The 21,470-nt window shown below is 46.5% G+C and overlaps 1 protein-coding gene across 6 annotated transcripts in view; it reads left to right on the top strand.

Annotated features, from left to right (window-relative positions):
- EFR3B (EFR3 homolog B) overlaps positions 1-21,470 on the top strand; it is a 1,154,471-nt gene that overhangs the window by 841,171 nt on the left and 291,830 nt on the right. For all 6 annotated transcript variants that reach the window (XM_069605670.1, XM_069605672.1, XM_069605667.1 and 3 more), the window contains one exon: positions 382-493. In XM_069605670.1, coding sequence (XP_069461771.1) covers positions 382-493 — 112 coding nt within the window. The remainder of the gene's footprint in view (positions 1-381; positions 494-21,470) is intronic.

The following is a 21,470-nucleotide window of genomic DNA, read 5'->3' as shown; positions in this document are numbered from 1 at the left end:
CCATCTTAGGGAAATTTCAAGTAGACAATCTGCTTCCAATTCAGTAAGATCAAAATGCCGCTCAAAAGCATTCATGAGGCAAGGAAATAGAACTAGTGCCATGGAACCCAAAAACACTATATTGTCTAGACTCCACAGCCTTTTAGCGATAATCGTAGGCGCGGCCTGACAAGTATATAGCTTGAGATGTTTTTGATATTCCTTGTTTGTCTTCTTTATGCTATGATCATGTGTTTACCATGGGTGGGCGGAGACTCTGTTGTTATGTGAATGCTGAAGATGGCCGCCTGCACTGCTTCTATGGATAAACTGTTGGTCTTGACCTCTGCCACACCACCAGGCTTCACTTTCTTGCATGCTCTTGGTGCTCTGTCTTCTCAGGTTCCTTTGCCAGCACACTGCCAACGTATCAGAGGTCTGAGGTAATGCTCTTTATCATGAGCAAGGTGCCACTTCCTTCTCTGCAGCACGCTATTGAAATGGGCAAAACAGGGTGAGAAAATACTGCCTTACTCTTTCGCTCTCCATTACCCCCCGCCTTACCCACTCAGAAATGGGAGCATCGTTGGGGCATCACACTGGCTGCTTCTGAAAGTTGACATAAATGTCACCTTGAAATAGTATCTGATAAAGAAACTGACATGAAACTGAAGTGGAGGAGGAGTCTGGCACATGAGATTCTGAATGACACTTGTCATTTGTGTGCCTGCAAAATGTCTTGAACCACCATTTTAGGGGCTCCGGGATACTGCCAGTGCATTGGCCTGCATCCCACTTATATGGCTAACGAATTCTCTAGTAATTGCACAGACAAGAAATGTGCACAATTCTCTAATGCGCTTTCCTCCACTTTTAACAGACCTATAGCTCTGTTTTTGCAATGTCTTATTCTAGCCAGGCCCACCGCTGGCATGGAACATCCAGTGTGCTGCTTAAACTGGCTTGCCTTTCTTTCTCCCACCCTGTCGCAGCACATTCATTTACTGCTATTTGTTGATTAATGTTAATTATTTATATTTTAAAAGTGCCTACAAAATTAACTATCTTAACCAGGTCTGTAACTGTTTTCTCGTTTATTTATATTGTTTTTTCCCCCTCACTGGCTTTCGAGTGGTCCCATGCCTGTTGCAGAATTACGCAATTCACATTAGCTATTCTAACGTGTCTCTTATTTTTGAATCTTACTTAGTAGTGCCCTCAAAACACCACACACAGTCTGCCCCTGGAGGTGGCATTAACGAGAGTACACTAAGCACACTCAAAAGGTACTTCCTTGAAGCAATGGCGATCTGTGTTCCAGTTCCTATATTCATCTAACTGGGGAAATCTTGGTAGGTTGTGGGAAGATCAGAAATTGAACTGTATAGAGATTGGGGGCCTCATTCAGCCATAACCTGAACCTGAAGGTTTGCACATCCTCTTTAACCCAAAAGGAAGAAACAAATGAGCCATTGGAGGTAGCAATGGTCAGTAATTTTATGATCTTGGCCACACACGATACCCACCCCTTTTCCCTGGCTAACATGTTAGATCACCTACAAGCCGTCGCGCACCCCCCACCCCAGCTCAACTGATCCCAAGTACAAAGGGAGGGTAGATGGTTGCCAAGCTATCCAGTATGCTTCACTCCCATCTCACTGCAAATGGAGTGAACTGGAAGCCCAAATTCCTGGATGCATCCTCCACCCCCCAAAAAGACCAGATTGACAACTAATTTGAATCCTGAGTACAGGGGATTGGGATTTTCCGATGTAGGTGGTTGGCACCTAAATTAAGTTGCCCATCAAGGCTGATGGCATAAGTCTTCACTCCGACCTCCTCCACAGGTGAAGAGAGCTAAAGCCCTAGCTCACCAGGTACACCTCTTCCATACCAAACTGCTCGCCCCCTACCCCACTGGGGTGTCACTTCTCTCCTCCCTCAATGACGTCGAAGGAAGGGACGACGACGGCCTCCCTGCTGCCTGTGGCAGGAGTATAGAAACTCAATATAATTATGGACTCCAGCCATGCCCACATTCGGAGACATTAACACTAGATATAGTGAGCCATTCGTATTCCACCCGATAGCCTCGTCTCCCAAATTGTTCAATGTTATTTTCCTGATGTTAACCTGTTCTCCACTGCTGACACTTGATGAACATCTGCAACAACGACCATGTTAGCAGTTTTCATGTTTAAAACAATAAAGCAAATTAAATATAGACAATGTGAATTGCCCTTTCAAAATATGTGATCAAGCTGTGCTAGACCCTAGACCCTGCGATTTTGGGTAATGATGTATTGACAATTTGTATTTCCATTTTATCAATGCCAGAGATTTTAACAAACTATAGGGTTGTTGAAGTATCCTGAGCCAGTGATGACAGGGTGCAGGAACCAGGCTGACTCAGGTAGGTGTAAAAAGGAAACGGGCGTTATTCTTCTTGGTTACATAGCATAGTCATGAAAGGTAGGAGAGTAGTTAAGAAGCCTCTGCCCTGGTTCCCAGTCTATCTCCCGTTCCCCAACCGTCACTCTCTGGAATCCTCTGGCCGCCCACACTCCAAGCTCCACTTCAACATTCTATGAGGCCCTTGCATACACTCAGCCATTCACCACAATCATACCAGGATACCACAGTTGTGTTGTCAGAAGGATTGTTACCAATATTAATATAGGGTATTCTACAAGAAACTTGACATGAGGAAAGCAGCTGAGTTTGCAACTAAATTGCAGATGTTAACTTGCCCAAATGAGTGTACAATTTAGTACTTTGCACATCTCATGACAGAACCAGTAATGAATCAATTTAACTTAATTGGGTATTAAGAAAAGGAGGGCATGGCAAAACATTTTGTGATTGAGCATTGAATTAACGCACATTTCAAGCTTCAAGTGGTTAGTGGCGCACAGATGGGTTTTACCAAAACCTTTTGTTCTTTCATTCCCCTCCTGCATGTGAACCCCATTTGCTTTGATTTGGGTCCAGGAAGGGGAAGCTTTCCTCTGATGTCACCCACTATCTTCACTGTGGCGCATCCTCAGCCAATCGCTCAGTGGAATCATGGGCCACTGAACTTCAGAGGTGGGTCTAGTTTGACCACGGGCTGCAATAATAACCAAAGCATGCCATCTAGGCTACAGAAATGTCATTATAAACAGAGTGTTGGTCCAATCGAAGAAATGTCATACTTCACCCTCTACAGAAATATACGCTCATCATTGATTAAGCAAGAACAGTAGTCCAAGATCTGCCAAATACAGTAGGTAATGTGTGCCTGATTTCCATCCAGGAGCTCATTTTAGCGTGCTTGATCAGACATTTTGCCTGATATGCACACCAAATGGTTAGGCAATGTTTACATTTAAATTGCCTTTTTCAGCATGGGGTCTGGCATGGATTCACATGCTCATGAATATTACCTGTCGTCAGGCTGGGAATCCTCGGTAAAAGAAAAAACAGGTTCACTTTCACTTTAAAACTGTATTTCTCCTCTAAACCAATCACTGTCCTCTGGGTCATACTGCCTCCATCAAATGACAGTCCTCTCTCTAAGCTCCGCCTCTGGTAGCCATCTTCAGATTTTTACTGCACGCTTCATTATTGGGAGTCTTGGAGTTGCTCTCCGAGCTATCAATTAGTAAGTTCTTTTGAGGAAAAGTTTGATTTTTGTTTCCACCACAGCCTGTGTGCTTTTTCCTCATCAGCAGGAACGGGGATCCATTGTCTGTGAAGTTTTGCGCCCCTCAAGGGCGAAGATTCGTCAAGGTTTCTGAAGGCCATCTTGGGCCTACATTGCGCCCTCTGACCATGACAGAAGAAGGAGGAAGAGTGAAGGCCCCACTTCAGGCCGTGCACCAAATGCGGGCTACGGAACATCTTCGTGGAGGACAAACATCTACAATGTTTTTACTGCCTGCACCCGGACCACAACGAGGATTGGTGTGAGATATGCCTAGGATTCTCGAAGAAGACAAAGAAAGACCAGCATAGCAGGCTGGCAGGATGGCTCAATTCGAGAAAGGCCTCTGCCCCGTGCTCCGAGCAGGGTCATGACTGGCCGGTATGAAGAGCGTTCTCCCTCTGGGAAGAGGTCAAAGTCCTTGAGGTCACCCCATCCAAGGGGGTCCAAGATAAGGCAGAGAACCGCAAGGCCGATTCCACCGGTTTCACAGCTGATGCCATGCGGGTCCCATGTTGGATAGGCCATGATCACCATCACCATCACCATTGCAGCCTGCCTCCATAGCTAGCCTGCCATTGAGGAAGTCGTCCAACCCGGCGAAGTTACAGGAGAAATAGGAAAAGCCTAGGCTGGAGCAATAGAAGGTCATGCAGCCTAAGCAGGGTCAACCGGTGCAGCCAAACTCCTCGTGGACCACTTCGTCGACATCTGCTGTGACGACCATGGTGCTGCGTAGGAGCCGATCCAACAAGGGTGACTGCTACGGCGCGGAGGGTATCCCTGCCTCTAAGGCATGAAATGGCTGTTGAGGCAGCAGCACAGGCTGCAAGCACCCCAGGGGGGAAATGTGGGGAAGACACTGGTACAGATCTGGTTCAAAACCTTCAGGGAGGAAAAAGGAGGGGATGAGGAGGCCCCAAAATAGTCCTCCAAGGTTTGCATTCAACCGATGGATATAACATCCATGGACAATGACGACCAATAGTCTGTCCATACGATCCACGAGGATGACGGCAGTGCAGGGGCTATCGCTCCAGCGTTCCCTCCACAGCTGAGGGACATATCCATGGACATCCTGTCGACTCTCCATACCCTAGTGACAGAGATCCACACGTGGTTGTCGCCGGCACCGACCTATGTGGTGCCACAGGCCGCTGATCAGCCTCCGGCTAAAAAGAGAAAGCATCCACATCAGCCTCTTCCACCACACCAGTCTCCTCCACCATATCATCCACGGACTCCACCAGCAGACCCGGATATGCTACAGAGACGACCACGGAAACTGACGAAGATGAGGATTTTGTCCTGGCAGCCAATGCATTACCGCACCTGGATGCCCCTCATAGAGTCTTTCCACCAGACGAGGTGGGATCATTCCACTCGATGATCACCAGCTGGTGCCCGAGGAAACCAAGAAAAGGGCTTCTTGTATCAGTGACGAGAGTAAGACCATCATGGCGGTACCCTTTTTGAACGACATTTGGGAGGAAAGCCTAGCCCTCGGGAAGAACCCATGCGTGACTCCAACCAAACGAGACAGGTTGGAGAAGAAATACAGGGTGCTGGACTCTGCGCCCAAGTGCTTGATGTCAAAACCATTGTCGGACACAGTAGTGTCGGCTCCCACAAGGAAATGTTCAGCTAACCCGGCTTTACTATCCTGGCTCAATACAACTGGGAGTTTTGCTACAGGCTGGGCCCTATCCTGGAATTCCTCCCCGACGACAAGAAAATGGAAACTCTTGCCCTCTTTCAGGAAGGGGCAAGTGGCGTCAGACCATGCCATTACAGTTGCAGTGGACATCGCCGATCCAGGTTTCCAGCAGATGGGAAACATCAGCAGGGATGTTTGCCACAAACATTCGTCAGGACGTTCTTTCAAAGGTGCTGAATATGCCCTTCGACAGCGAAAATGTGTTCGGGAAGGTGGTCGATGAATCCCTTCAAGCCATAAAGACGGATACGGAGATGGCACGTTCCCTTGCCACTCTTCAGCAGCATTGCTCGTCGTCTTTTCGCTCATCAAGGGGAAAATTGACCAGATCATCCAAGGAATTCTCTACATCATACAGGCAATCTCCCCAATCCTCCATACAGGAAGCCTACAGAGGTCGCTCCCAGGCCTATGGTAGCGGAGGTCGCCGTCGCCAGCGCCCAAGCAAGCCTGAACTTGCCAAACCGTGGGGTCCCCACTCGTGCACCCGGGTGGGAGGGCGGCTAACGAGGTGCCCATGTATTCCACCATTTCCCAGTCAGGAGCAGCACATCCCTCAGCTCCTGGAAGAAGTGCGAGCCATGTTACGGAAAGGGGTGATAGAGCTCGCTCCACAATTGCTCTGGGGCTCCTGATTCTATTCCACATAATTCTGTTAAGAATGAAGACAGGGGTTGGAGACCCATCCTGGACCTGCGCCGTCTTAACAAGTACCTGAAGTCCCAAAAATTCAGGATGGTCATGTTGCAGCATGTGCTCGGCCAAGTGGAGCAAGGGGATTTCTTGACGTCGTTGGACCTAGAGATGCGTACTTCCATGTCCCCATCCACAGGACACATTGAAAGTTCCTACAGTTCGTGGTCCAAGGCCAATACTACCAGTTCAAGACCATGCCATTCGGCTTGAAATTGTTCCCCAAGAGTGTTTCCAAAATGCCTGACCCCGTTGGTGGACCATCTGCATCTGCAGGGCATACACTTATACCCGTACCTGGACGATTGGCTGATATGCGCCCGCTCTCGGGAACTGGCCGACGAGCACACGAAGCAGACTGTCCGACTACTGACAGAGCTGCGATTCTCCGTAAACTATCCGAAGTCCTGCTTAACGCCATTGCCTGGTGTAACCCTCGGAGGAGTGGCTAGCAGCCATTCAAGGGAAGGTGCTGCGACTGTCATCGGCAAAGACAGCCACGGTGGGGGCCATCAAATTGTTGCTGGGCATGATGTCATCCTGCATCTACCTTGTCAGTCTCTGTAGGTTGCAGATGCGACCCTTACAGGAATTCTTGGATGCACGTTGGATACAAGTGCCCAGGAGTTTGGCAAACAAAATCCCTCTCAACAAGGATTTACGGCAGTCTATAGAGTGGTGGGGGAGCACTCCCACATCGCCCAGTGGATGGGATTCCAAACCCTGCCATACACAGAGACGGTCACTTTGGACGCCTCTCTGGAACCTTGGGGGGCTCACACAGGATGTCTACACTTGAGAGGAGAAGGATCTGCCCATCAACATCCTGGAGCTACGAGGCAGTGTTCTGGGCCCTCTAGTCTTTCCAACCATCTATGAAGGGCAAGTTGGTGAGGATCTTCACGGACAACACCACCACCATGTTCTATATCAGGAAGCACTCTATCCCCAGTGCTCTCCAAGGAAGCTCAGAACTTATGGCACTGGGCCATTGTACAAGGGATGTTCCTCATCCCTCTCCACCTGGCAGGCGTCAAGAGCACCATTGCAGACTCCCTCAGCAGGGAATTGCGCTCCTGCCACGAGTGTGAACTTCGTCAGGATCAGGTAGACGCCTGTTCGTCAAATGGGGCAGGCCCCCGATCAATCTTTTTGTCACGGCGCTGAACTCCAAATGCCAGAAGTTTACCAGCAGATTCCACCAACCTAGGAGCTTGGGGGACGCGTTCTCCTTCTCGTGGGAAGGTCTGTTTCTGTACGCTTTTCCCCCATTCTTAGAGTTTGGAGATTATGAGTTGCCAGCAGACTGCAGAGAAGTCCTCGCCAAAGCCAGGGCGGCGTAGACTCTTAATTGCTACTGCCATAAGTGCAAGTGTTTTGCTATGTGGTGCCGGTCTCAGAAGATCATCCATCTGAGGATCATGGCTCCAGAGATTCTTCCATACTTGCTGTCCTTGGCAAAAGCTCGACTGGCTCACACATCCATCAAGGTACACCTGGCAGGTATCTCACGCTACACCAGATCCCCAGGAAGATCCTTGCTGTTGTCCCACAGGCTTGTCAAGAAGTTCCTCAAGGGGTTTTCCAATCTTTTACACCAATGAAGGCTCCTGTCTCCGCATGGGAACTCAACGTGGTTTTGACGAGACCCATGGGGGCACCTTTCGAACCCATCTCGTGGAAGACGGCATTCCTTGTGGCCATCACCTCTGCCAGATGTGCGAGTGAGATCCAGGCCCTATCCTGCAAGCAACCGTATCTGACTTTCTACGAATCGAGGGTGGTACTGCGTACACACCCCTCTTTCATGCCAAAGGTGCAGTCAGAATTCCACCTCAATGAGCCCTTCGTGTTGCCTATTTTCTTCCCGAAACTTCATCGCCGGCAGTGAGGGCCTTGCTTTCGCTGGATGTTGCTCATGCCTTGAAGTTCTACGTAACACGCATGAAGAGTTTTCGGAAGACTTCGCAATTTTTTGTTAACCATGGGAAGGCCTTGTCAAAGGCTTCCATTTCAAGGTTGCTCTCCGGTTGCCTCATGCATTGTCATCGGCTGGAAAACCGCCCTCTGCCGGGCCATTCGAGAACCCATTCCACCAGAGTGATTGCTGCGATGACGGCGTTCCTTTTTGTTGTGCCCCTGCTTGACATCTACAGAGTTACAACATGGAGGTCAATTCATACCTTCACGAAGTTCTACTTCGTCGACAGGGATTCCAGGGAGGAATCCAGAGTCAGCCAGGCAGTGCTACGCAGCCTGTTCGCTTGAGGCTAGTCTGTTCCAGGGGTAAGTGTCTATTACTTCTGTTGAGCTTTGCCACCTCCCGTGGTTGTCTAATGTGTACTGCTGTGTATTGGTTATTCATGAACATGGGAGACCATGCCAGACCCCATGTGGGAGAAGGTTTAAGTTACTTGCCTGTAACTATTGTTCTCCAGCATGAGTCTGGCATGGATTCACATGCAAACCTTCCCTTCGGCCCCTCTGCGGTTCTTCTTGGTCATACTGCCACTTTACGTGCTTACCAAATCTGAAGATGGCTGCCAGAGGCGGGGCTTAAGGAGAGGACTGCCATTGGATGGGGGCAGTATGACTCAGAGGACAGTGATTGGTTTAGAGGAGAAATACAGTTTTAAAGTGAAAGTGAAACTGTTTTTTATTTTATATTCATGAGCATGTGAATCGATGCCAGACGCATGCTAGAGAACAATAGTTACAGGTAAGTAACTTCAACCTTCTCTGTAATTGTAAAATATATGTCAAAATAGTTTGTATTTGTTACAGGGGTTACGTAAGTTATGCAGTGCCACATATTCTTCAAAAAGACTTTAGTAAATCAGACAATAAGATTACAAGGCAAAAGGTTGGTATCCCAGCAAGTTTAGGAATTGCTTGAATTTGTAGGTGCCCCACGGTGTCTGTGGGTTTTCCTGAAGGTTTATATTTCTCACAGAGAGTCTTCATATCCCCCACTATGCAGCGTGTGTCACATAGAGAGTCTGTGAGTTTACAGTGTGTTGTGTGTATGTCCTAAAGAAGCTCTAGTACATGTATGTTTCTCGAGACCATTTCATTTAATCAAATAATTTGTTTGAAGGAGAGAGTGTATTTTGCACTGAATCATTGAGTTTTATATTGACCATAACGAGGGGGAGTCTGTCAGAATCTGTGAATGACCCACAGAACCTCTAGGTTGCCCACAAGCCCTAGTGCTCTATAGCCGTCTTAAGTGTCCCACAGAGTCTGAGTTTTCCAAAGAATATCGGGATGACCCGCCTCAGATTGGCAGTGCTGGATGATGCACAGCTTTAAGTCATGAATTCTTCCTTTAAATTATTTTACAGATTAAGATTTTGGCAGGCAGTAGAATCTTTTCTTTATTGTGTAGATAGTTCTGTGTGTGAAGTCAGGCGCTGAGTATTAGTGGTTAGGTTAGAAGGGTTCTTTGGGTTTGATCTTCTGGGAGTCTTATTGTGATGGCTACTAATCCTTTTTAATGACAGATCTGTAATGTTTACTCAACGAAATCCATGACTTTAGGACTATCGGTGGGTCTAGATAGATTTTTGGCATGAACCCTGTGCTTTGGAAAAACATGTTATCTTGTATTATAACATGAACATTCTCCTTGCTTAGAGAAATGATTTCTCGAAGAATAGTTGTACATTTATTACAGTAGTTGATTTAAGGGCAAAGATAAAGGACAGCATCAATTAAGCTAGTGGGGGGGACATTTCTTCAAATGACCACAATAAAGGTTTTCCAACTTAACCACAAATAACAATGCACAATTCCAATGAGGGTGTTATTAGTGTGAACAGCGCAACCAAATGCATCACACTCTTCTTCAATGGGGTGAAGCGTTTATCCCTCTCAGGGAAGGAATTACCTATTTATTCATGAGTTTTACAAATCGCTAATACCCGGGGTGCAGCCTCAAAGCGCTTTGGAGAAACAAACAGTGACATTGGGGTACAATACAGAGTTATCATATATACAAGGACTAGGTGCCTGGGATGAGGCTACACACTAATCTGTTCAGTTACAGTCCGTATCTGAGATTTGAGCTGTCAATGGGTTGACATAGCGTGGTTGACGCTTTGACTACGGCACCATGGGTTACAGAAATTCTAGTACTCCTAGGTTATTCATGTTACAACAAAGATAAAACAAATGGACATAGGAACAATGGGGGTAAGTTTTTCACAAGGCCATGGCTGGCAGATTTGAGGTTGTTGAGTATTTCAATTGCGAGTCCTGGGGTGATGGAAGGGTATAGGTTATATTATCGATGTACGCAAGCACTTCTGGGTCATCTCTTCTATTCTTGGATTTGATCATTTCTTTTGAACCACTTGGGGTTATATTTAGTTTTTCAGGTTGTGGGGTGGTCGGTGCAGAGGCTCGGAACTAATACTGCAATGGATATCCCTCCGTGTTTCAGTCTTTTGCTCCTGAAGGTATTTAGATTGTTACACTGTGGTGATCCAAGTGGTCCTATAGATACATATTTGTTTATGTAAGATTTGAGATATTTAGGAGCATTCCTATGGAGAATTTGGAAAGAAATGCAGTTGCTTTTATGTGTTATTCTCTTTCCAATGGGATGAAAGAAGAGGTGTGTGGTCAAGACCGTCAGAAATGTTGCAATACTGCTCGATGTTGGTGCCGCGTTAGAAAATTTGCTCAGCGATTCAACCAGGTTAGATAAGTTTTCCTTGATCATGGTGGCTGGCCCCATGTCAGAGTGTTCAGCTGAGACATTTACTTTCTTAGTGATATTAAAAAGCTCTTCGGTTGCTGCGGGTTTGAATTTCAAAAACTTAGGGGGATATCCACATGGTTTATGGTGGCTGTTCCATCTAATTGTTTCTGGTAATCAATGTTTGTCTGTATTACGGCAATTTATCCTGAAATGCACTAGCAAGGGAATTGGCAAGTTCCTCTCAAGGGTTTGGTTGATCACTAGTGTTCCTTGTACGTTTTGAAAACTTTTTAAATCTTATATTCTGAATAAGACATACCGTTTTGATTGCATGTTTTTTTATTTTTTGCAATGGTCCTATGGTAGCGCCTGCTCTGAATTTTGAAAACCAGTTTGCCATTGGGTGACTATGATTTCCTCCATGCATGTTCAAGGTTGCGATCTGTCATGAATGGAGGCTAGTTTTTCATCAAAATATTTATTCTTGTTTTTGTTTATGGATTTTATTCTTTTTTTTTTCGTAGGCACAATAATGACCAGCGTCTCTGTGATTTCTACATTCTGTTTTTTCTAGGTACAGGGAGGAGAGTTGCTCCTTGTATTATTTTTCTCTTTGGGCAGTGTGACATTTTCTTAAAGTTTTTTGACTTTGCTCACAATGAGGCTGGAGATGTATTCTACAGAGTGACTCTTGTGCCATGGGCCCCGAGGACACCAAAAGTAGCCCCAAGCATGACACCAAATCCCCATTCCAACTGCAAGGTTACCCAGCACACACACACATGAGGGGTCACCTGGGGCCACAGTATGAAGGATTCTAGTCTGGAGTTCGTCTTGATGGGCCAATCTAGCCTCACCTCCCGACAAGAGTACAGTGCAAGATCCTGTTCCAATAAAATCCTGCAATATTTCGAATCTCGTGGGATCTGGAACACTCAGGTGCCATTTAGTCAGGTGAGTCTATATAAGCAACACCCCCTTTGTGCACTTGCTTAGCGTTCCTGAAACGCTGCACCAGTCAGATGCTCCTGCTCTGTGCAACCCTTCTCCCTCTAGAATCAGCCCTGCACCCAGGAAGAAAGAAAAACATAAAAACGTACCAGGAAGACAACTTTTCCAGACCTCTGCATTCCGTCTCATGGATGTCTCCTGGAGCTGCATCCTTTCCTCGATCTGCAAGGGAAAAGCAAGAGGTGACTAAAAGTGCCATAGACAATTGAAACAAGACAAGAGGCAACACAAAGCCTAATGAATAATTGATACTATCAGAACGGATATAACAGCACACAAGAATTGACAGACAACCACGTGAAGAGACATTTATTAGGATACTGCAAGAAGCCAAGGCCAGCAGGACTGTGTTGTCGGATCCAGTAAAGCAACTAATACAAGCCAGCTTCCAGGCCACTTCCAACTCCCACTCGGGTACTAATAGAAAAAGAGGGGTCTTGAGGAGAGATTACGAGGATCATTTGTGCACTTTTTTCGTCCCACAGGGAGCCCCAAATGGAACCAGTGAGAAGAAAAGGGCAGGAGAAGACCGGCACAACCCACAATCCCTCATGCGTGGCTCCCTCTTGCAACTTTCAGCTGCCCATTTGGAATCCGTGAGGGAGTGGTGGGGATATCCACAGTGCCCCCGCAAGATCTGCAGCACAGGTGAGCATTAAAGGGAGCTGATAAAGCCCATGCAAAGGAGATCCAGGGTCTAAGTGAAAAAGAGTTTTGCATTGCAGGCTGGGACATGTGGTCCCAAGAGCCGGTGACCATATAAGAAAGGGAGAGAAATCTTTTGAACCCTATTGGGAAAGGTTTCCCTTTTGCTGCTTTCCTCCCATAGACTTCTATTGGACACTCTTTCTTTTTCCTTTTTTTCTACCCTGACCTGATTGTTTGAAGCTTAGTAAAGCCTTCAGCTTTACTTCTCTTGCTTGGTGCTCATTTTATGGGGCGACTGATCAGTCGATAAGAATATCAGTGCTGAGAGACTTCCTCTCTTTATGGATTTCTTGTACTTTTACAACTGCTCACATCACCCTAAATGAAGGGTGGTTAGGCTACTTTGTATCCTTATATCTTTTTTCTTTTAGAACTTTTGGGTTACAAACATAACATGACCAGGATGGGCTGATGGCTGTGGATGTTTTCCTACTGGGTTTTGAACGTTTTACTCAAGCACGTTTGCATTTACCGCAAATGTCTGTTAACAGTGTGTAGCATTCTGAGATGTCCATGCCATGAGGCCTGTGCCTGTCCTTTGGCCACATTGTTCTTCAGTCTTCTTCCTGCCTGCCCAGAGCCGCAATTGTCTTTATATTGAATGCCCTTTCCCAGGGAAAGCTTCTGCTTTCACAGACTAGAGGCTGATCTCTGTCTGTTGCTTGGCAGAATGTGAGGCCAGCGGCTACCCCTGACTGGTTAACCACTGCCATTTTGAATAGTGCAGATCCTTACCATTGGTTGACCTGGGGGAGCTTCCAATTCAGATCTTGCATAAAAGGAAGACTCCTGAGCCATTCCTCAGATCATTGTTGGAGCCGGGACCCATACGAAGAAGGGCAGCCCGCTGATGACTGGAAGAAGACTCCTGCATCTGACCAGCATCAACAACCAATGATATCCCTGTGAAGCCCTGCTCGTCTGCTTTATCCCAAGAAGACCATTGTCAGTGCTTCGACCCCTGGACTGGTGGGAACAACCACTATCAACCCCTTCTTGAGGATCCATGCCCTCTGAGCCTTCGGAAGTGTACCTGAACCAACCGGTAGACAAGAAAATGTCACACAGCACACTAATAATCTGAATAGGATGGTAAAAAACAAGTCTAGTAGTCAAAGTTAAACACTTAAGTTTCAGGGAAGAAAACAATCCTGGCACATGGATTGCACATACATGGGAACTGTGTTTTTCCCAACCGGCAGACGGGCCAGCTCTCTCCTGGGTGACCATGCTGCTGCCATCATAATTCTGAGGGCATACATCTAACTTGGAACATCTTCAGCTTGTAATACAAGACACCCGCTCCTGCATTTTTGCCTTCTCGCATCCATGGAAGCTGTGCAGTATCACCTCCTTTCTTCGTCCATTGAAGATCACCTGTCCTGCCTGACCGTGGTGACTCCCATTGCAATCCTTCTTCTTCGCTCCCAAGAGTTGTCCTGAGGTTGCATGCTTTGCAGAAGCTTTTCTCATTTTCTTGCCTGGGTGTTCTGCTGGAAGGTGCCTGGAACTGAGATTCAAGCACTGTGATGACCTAAACTAAATCCCACACCTGAATGTGACCACTAGACCCTCGACCCATGGGCCTTTCTCGACTGGAACAAGCACAAAAGATTGTGTCTCTAACGGATCACTTGAAGGTGTTTATAAAGCTTAGACTTTGCACTCAAAAAATGAGGGGATGAGTGAATGGAGAGAAAAGATGGGTGGAAGGAGATGGAGGCAGGGGTTGAGATAGAAAGATAAAGTACAGATGCATGGATTTGGTGCAAGCCCTCCTTGTCGGGTGCCTGCAGCGGGAGCTCTGAGGTACCGAAGCACTCCAGTCACTGCGGGACACCAGGAGAGCGAGCAGTGCATTCTATGGCTGCTCGCTCTCCATGGTTTTGGTGAAGGAAGAGCAGAGCTATTGGAAGCCGAAAAGCAGAGCAAAGAGTGGAAAAAGCCAGCAAGCTGCCACATGCGCCAGTAAGTGGAAACAGGGAAACGCTCCTAAGAGGGTGCTCGGGGAGCTTGAAACAAGCACTTTTGAATATCAAACAAACTGAAGTTTCAAAAAAGGTAGCAGGTGCTCCTCTCTAGAAAGAGCATGGCATGATAACCTGTTCTGTGTTTTCCCCCACTTTGAGAGTTCGCAGCCATTGCTTTTTGCTTAGTGTACTTTTCACAAAGGAGGAATATCCATGCAACCGGTGAGTGGAAACAGGAAAACTCTCATACCGGGGTGCTCTGGGAGCTTGAAACAAGCACTTTTGAATATTGGACGAACTTAAAGTTCTTAAAAGCATTTTGGATGTTGAAACAAGTACTTTTGATGCCACACAAATTGAAAGACATTTTAAGCACTTTTGAATGGCGCATAGAGCAAAAACAAGTTATGAGTACTTGTGAATGGACTGAAAGCAAGGTTGTGCAAGTAGCAGAAAACATGAAATGAATTGTTTTAAACACAAGTGTTGGCAAAGCCAGGAAGAAGCCAAGTAGAGCATGAAATGAGAAACCAAGATTGGCCAAAGCTAAAAGATTTCAAGGAACTGAAGGTTAAGAGGAAACCTGCATTGTCAAGAGCCAGAAGAACACAGATGGTGTAACAAAGTGTATGGCGTTTAATCAAGCCACGGTAAAGTGTTAGACGAGTGTGGCACTGATGAGAGAAACACGCTTCACTGTCAAAGGTAAGCAGTGGACAATAGTTGATGAAAAGCAGGCCAGAAGGGGTATCTGTTGCGTGGCTTTTGAAGGGTGGACCGTGTGGTTCGACAACTGCGCCTAGACTGAGTGCCCCCCTTTATGGGGAAAGCCCATGAAAGTATCCTTAAAGAATCTTGTGTTTTACAACAATCGCTTATGTGATTTTGAAGTAAAAAAACAGAATTGCTTATGTGAACCAGTGAAAAGTACTGATGACAACAGAGTTGGGAAGGGTCCCGAGGAATTGTGTTGTTTTGAAAAGCTGGAAGATTTGAACTCTTGGGGAAGGGAACCCCAATACTTTAACTGTTGGGGGAGGGGAGCTGATTACAAGCCAAGAGCTGGAAGCAGCTCAGAACTTTACTTTGAACACTATGTATTTCGATGCTGGCATCCCTTCCCATTGTATGCAGTTAGTTGTAAGGTCAAGTATAGGTTTTGGGCACAGACAGTTCTTTGATTTGGACTTCCTGAAACAGACTATCCTTAGTTTTCTGTAGGTAAGGAAACACCACCTCGGCAAAGGTCACGTTAGGCCTTACTCCATCCTACCCTTTTGTGAAGTTAATACAAATATTTAGAACCAATCTTGAACCTGTTGTCTGTGTCAACTTCATGATGCCTTCACAAGTCACTACTGGTTCATCTTCACACCACTCTTAAGAGTATAGCCTTCCCGTTGCCCACTTTACCACAAAATCTGAAGGAGGTCTACCTCCTTACGGTTCCTGTTTTACCTTTATGATTGCGTTGGGTTTTGGTTTGTAGAATTGTGAGGGCCGATTGGGCCATTTTACCCCGACTTGTACCTCTACAGAGCATAATCTAATTTGTCGCACATACAAACCTTGAGATAAGAAATCAAATGCCTAACACGCAAGAGTGGCAATAGAAGCTCTGGGGTTGCAGAGGTAGAGTGACATGGGTAGCAGCTGCTGCAGTGCGCGAACATAGCCCTTAATCGCACCTTGTATTAAGTGAGAGGACCTCTTCTGCACATTCAGTTGGGCTATTGGGGATGCGTCCTCTCAATTCCCAAATAAACCTGCATTTCTCGGGGGTATGTCTACTAATGCGAGGCAAGCTTTGCAAATGGAGATCATTACGTACCATATTATCCGTTTATCAAAAAGAACAAATATAGCGAACATAAATGGTCCTAAAGAGGTCTACAGTTATTCATATGCAAAGCGTGAGTGGTTAATCCAGAAAGGGTGATTTTTGCAAGCTTGGCCGTTTAAGGTACTGACACTATATGTTCACTTTGGTGCCTTTATATGCGAGAGTACTATGCTAGTGGTACCCCTGCTTTTAGAAGAAGCGCCAGCACATTTGAGTTAATGGATGCCCACCACAGAGCACTTAACGATGAATCATCCCAACGTCTGATTCAGTTTATTTCTGTAAAGGTTTTCGACCTTGGACGAGTGAGACAGCAGCATTTAGAAGGTGCCTTTTAGATTAAATAAAGCGTTTTTAAATGGTTGCGGGAGAACAATAAATAAAAAGGAGCAAAAGGTATAGTGGCAACGTGTTCGGCACAAACCGTGTACTCCCATGCAAGTGTTGTGCAGCTTTTGCCCAGACAGCTTAGTGAGTTTAGTGCGTGCTGCAGAGATTTTCATTCAGCCTGCAGATCAGAGGTTTGGATCCAGTGGGTCCGACTCTCCTTTCATTCTTCAAAAGTCATTCATTTGAGTACTGTTAGATTAGAATATCACATGTTATTTACCGATTTACTTCATGGAAAAGCGTGGTGGTGTTTGTTGCTAATGACTGACCAGGTTTTAATTAAGCAATAGAACCTGAGCTTCGGGGGCATTACCGTCCCAGGTAATGCCCCGGGGCACATAGGTAAGGACCCGAGTGACAGCGTTTCGGCGCTGTGGCGTTTCGGGAGAAAAAAAAAGAAAAAGAAAATGGCCGCCGCCATGGAAAGGGAAAACGGAGTCCGTTTTCGCTTTCCATGGCGTCCGCTCCCGAAAAAGGATAAAAAGAAGGTAAGTGGTTGGGAGGGCAGGAGTGGGACGGGAAAATTAAAAAAAAAAAACTAAAAAAAAAAAGTACCGGCATCCCCGACGGGGGACCAGGGAAGTCTCCAGCTGTGTTGAGGTGCGGAGCGGGGATGGCCACGCTCCGAGTCTCCACACGGCCGGAGGCTTCCCTCGTCCCCCGCTGGGGATGTAGGACCCAGAAGGTAAGTTGGGGGGCGGGTGATAGGGAGGGAAGGGATTTTAAAAAATAAAATTAAAAAAAAGAATTACCCGACTCCCTGGCGGTGGGCGAAGGCAGCCTCTCAGCCGCGGGGAGGCTCGGAGCGGGGATGGCCCCGCTTCGAGTCTCCTCATTGGCTGAGGGACTGCCATGCCTCCTGCCGGGGACAAAGGCAGGGGAATCCCGACGGAGGGATTCCCGGCCGGGTAGGGACCTGGCGAGAGCCAATCAGAATGATTGTTGCATTCTGCTTCCCTCTCGCCGGGTTACTAATCATGTTTCCTTCATACCTTTTTGATACTCCAGTACCTGGACTGGAGATACTGTCTGTCCTGAAGTGCAATATGCATAGCTGCTTGCACAAGTGCACAGTTTGAACCTGTACCTCTTTATTTAAGGAGTATTTTCAGAAAAGAAAATGTGCTTATCAGCTGGACAATTCATCAGACGACGCACCCCCATTGAACTAGAACACCAAGAAGGCCTTTTCCTGCAGCTGTATTGGGCACTCTGAGCATTCAAAGGGACGAGCCCCAGCTCTCCCCCAAATGCAGCTTAAGCCACTTCGAGTATATATTCAGGGCTCTCTACCCGTTGTAAGGGTGTCGAAGAAGGAAGCTGACGCAAAGGTGGCATGGTTTTGGTTATAAATATTTGTTTCTTAAATAGAAAACTTCACTGTCCCCATCTCTCAGAGGGATTTCCCTGCCTCAAACTAAACTAAAGGAATTGTTAGAATGTCCGTCAAATCAAAGTGCCACCATCCTGTGTCAAATCCTACTCTAACCTCTCACATTATAACTAAAGGATAAACTAACAGAATGTTCCTTTTTCTGGCGAATGGCTCCCTTCTGCTTTTTAAACAGGGTCCAAAGAGTGTTCACTTTCCACATAAAATAACAGGGGTTGATGTCTCCCTTACCCTGGCTGATGGGCTTCATCCAGTCTTTATGCAATATCCAGGAACATGACAGCCTTCTCTTGGTATAAACGTATGCAGTTCCCCATAGAACCAGAGGTAATGACTCCCTTCCCCTGGTGCCTCCAATACAGCTCTCCACCCAGTACCAACAGAATGCCTCCCTTTTCCTGGGGTTAGTTTATACAATTCACCACAAGGCCAGGGGGAATGACTCCCTTCCCCAGGCAATGCTCGGCACAGTTCTTTGTCCACTGTTGTGGTTCCAAACCCTTCTCTGGTGGGCTGTGGTATTCTCACTACCACTGCGCTGAGGAAGATTTCCTCGGATACTTTCCTTCTCACTCCTGGGCACCCAGACCCTTCTCTGGTGGACTGTGGTTTCCTTGTTAACACTGTGCCAAGGAAGAGTTCCTCTGATGCTTTCCTTTTCACTGGTGGGGTCCCAGACCATCATCTGGGTTCACTGGTTTCCTTGTGACCACTGCGCAGAGAAAGATTTCCTCTGATGCTAGTCTTCTCACTATTGCATTCCCAGTCCTTTCTTTCGTTATGCCCATTAACTTCCTTGCCGGGGAAAATACACCATAACCTCTGTGTCAACCCAGGAGTCCTCTGCGTTTCTTATGTACCTCCCCTTACCTCTTATGGGGTTTTGGTACGTTGCTGGGACTTCCTTGGATCGGGGCACACTTCTCACAGCTCCGTGGGCTTCTCTCATCTGCACTCATGGCTTCACTGTTCCCTGGCTTCAGGATTCGGTCCACCTCCATTTGGCGGGCAGATGACTTTGTTGGTGTCCTCTTGCCACAATCTGCTTTTCCACAGCCGTCGGTTGGTGTTTGAATCTCCTGCGCTGCAAACTTCAGATGCAGGCTGTTTTACCCAACAGCACTGGATACCGCTGCACCTGCCAGCACTGCGCTTCTCATCATGGCTGCGTACGGCTCTGTGGCCGGTCTTGACTTATCTTAACAGCCCTTTGTCCATTTATATACCTTGTTTCCATCTCCTCCCATGCGCATTGCACAAGTACTTCTTCTTTGTTACTGACTTAATCCTCATTCCTCCTTAGGGCCGCCAGTGTTATCACCGTGAATGAGCTTTATGTCTCCTGCTTTCTTCCTCGTCCTAGTACCTTTGGTTTTAGGCCCTATGTTACAACAATACCTAGGCTTATTTTCAATGTAGTGGTTCTGGACGTTAGGGAGGGCTAAGGATTGTCGGGGAATAGCACCATTAATTGTACTGTAAGCCAGGCGATCATCCTTATGCCCAGAGGGGGAGTCCCTCCCATGAGGTCCTCCTGCATTAAATTAAGCCACTCCTACAGGGACTATTGTTTAGCAGCCGCACCTCCCTATTCTCATGGAAAAGGGCTGCTCCATGGGGAAAAGTGACAACACTTCCCCTAATGCTTCCCACTTCCCCTAATGCTGTTGACTTCTGCATCTGAGACTGCATTGAGGTTATATCTCTGCAGGTTCTGCTTTGAACCATCTCTGGTATCTTCATCCCATGTCCTGCTCGGAGTATCAGTATCAGGTCTAAACCCTTCCCATGTGTCACAAGGACAGTATTTCACTGGTGTCTGATTTCTTCTAACAAGACTACCAAATTGAGAAACGTCGGTACCAATATTAGTTTCCCCAGGGAGTCTGGAACCACTGCCAAATTCATAATCGTTTCCCTACCCTTGATATTAATAATGACCGGCATTCAGGGATGCACTGATCTCCATGAACACATGTGATTCTCACTGGTTTCCCTACCATCAGGTGGTCAGAGTATATGAGGTCAGTAATTACTGCTGTTTGCTTACTCCCCGAGTCAAATAATGTGGATACTGGTACTTCATTGATTAAGACAGACTTATGTGTTTTAAATGGGGCTGAGACACAGAACTAGTTACTCATTTCTCTTTCTCTTCTGGTGGCTCTAATTCCGCCCCTCCCACCCCCATTCTTCTCTAGCCATCTATCCTATTTGCATGGGTTCCTCTTTTTGATTTTTAGAACACAGTTTGGCCCAATGTCCTTTTTCTGCACATGTAAAGCATGTTATTGAAGATCCAATTGAGGATTTTCCCTCTTGTGGTTTGTGTACTCTTCTCGCCTGAAGGGGATATATTTTCATTCCTCCTTTTTCTTTACTTCTTTGTCACTAATTTGAAGGATTTTGTTGGACCTTTGAGGAGTTATTGCTTTTGGGTTTATTCTTAATTCTTTTAATGGTAGGTTTCTGGGGTTTATTCTTAAATCCTTCCTGTTACATATGTAAGTCACTCTTGAGGCAGCAGGTAAGTTAATCAAGCTTCTTTATTCAATTGTAAAGGAGCAGCAGCGCCACTCTTAGCAGCTACTCCGATTGACAACAAGAGGGTACATGGGCCCCATCAAAATCCCTGCCGGAAGAACGGAAGACTCAACCATTGGGCAAGATTTACTGCCTTTAATATTAATCAAAATGACAGGAATTGCATCTGGAAAACACAAAGTTCTAAAAAGCTCTCACACAAACAATGTGCGTCCCAAAAACCTATCAGTGAAGGGGATTGGTTAGTCGAGAAAAACTACATATGTAACCTATAGGGGTTTGTTCTTGGATCGCCATATCTGGTGGCACCTCCTGGGACCACCTCGAAATGTCTGGAATAAGAAGATGCAGGTTACCCTAAAGGTAATTGGCTCCCACAACAGTGTGCTTAATGTTAATGTTAAAGGATATTTGTAAAGGATATTTGTACCGTGCACTATCACCACCGGAGTGGTCCCCTGGCACTCTGGCGGCTCTGGAAAGGGGACTGGGGGGTAGGTTAGTGGGAATAAGCTGGAAAAGTGCAAGAGAGCAGTGATGTGCTGTTGGCAGCCTCAGCCCGGTGGGTCCGTTGGCTGGGCTTGGGGTGTTTTACGGTCGGTAGTCGTCATGTGCTGTTGTGCAAGTCTATGTGTGGTTTGTTTTGTTGTTGCAGTGTTGTGAAGTTTGTGTGGGTTGCTGCGTTTAAAGGCTTGTGGTTGTGTTTGGTTAGAGTTTGAGAGGTGTATGCAGAGGGATGAAATTGTTAGTAGGTTGGTTAGTTGGCATTGCTGTCCTTGCAATTATGGTATTCCATCTAGGTGTGGTACTTGCCGCCATTCACATTTTTATC

Source organism: Ambystoma mexicanum, chromosome 4p (assembly GCF_040938575.1).
Source record: "Ambystoma mexicanum isolate Mex_15411 chromosome 4p, UKY_AmexF1_1, whole genome shotgun sequence".
Taxonomy (NCBI): Eukaryota; Metazoa; Chordata; class Amphibia; order Caudata; family Ambystomatidae; genus Ambystoma; species Ambystoma mexicanum.
This window is presented reverse-complemented; position numbering and strand designations above follow the sequence as displayed.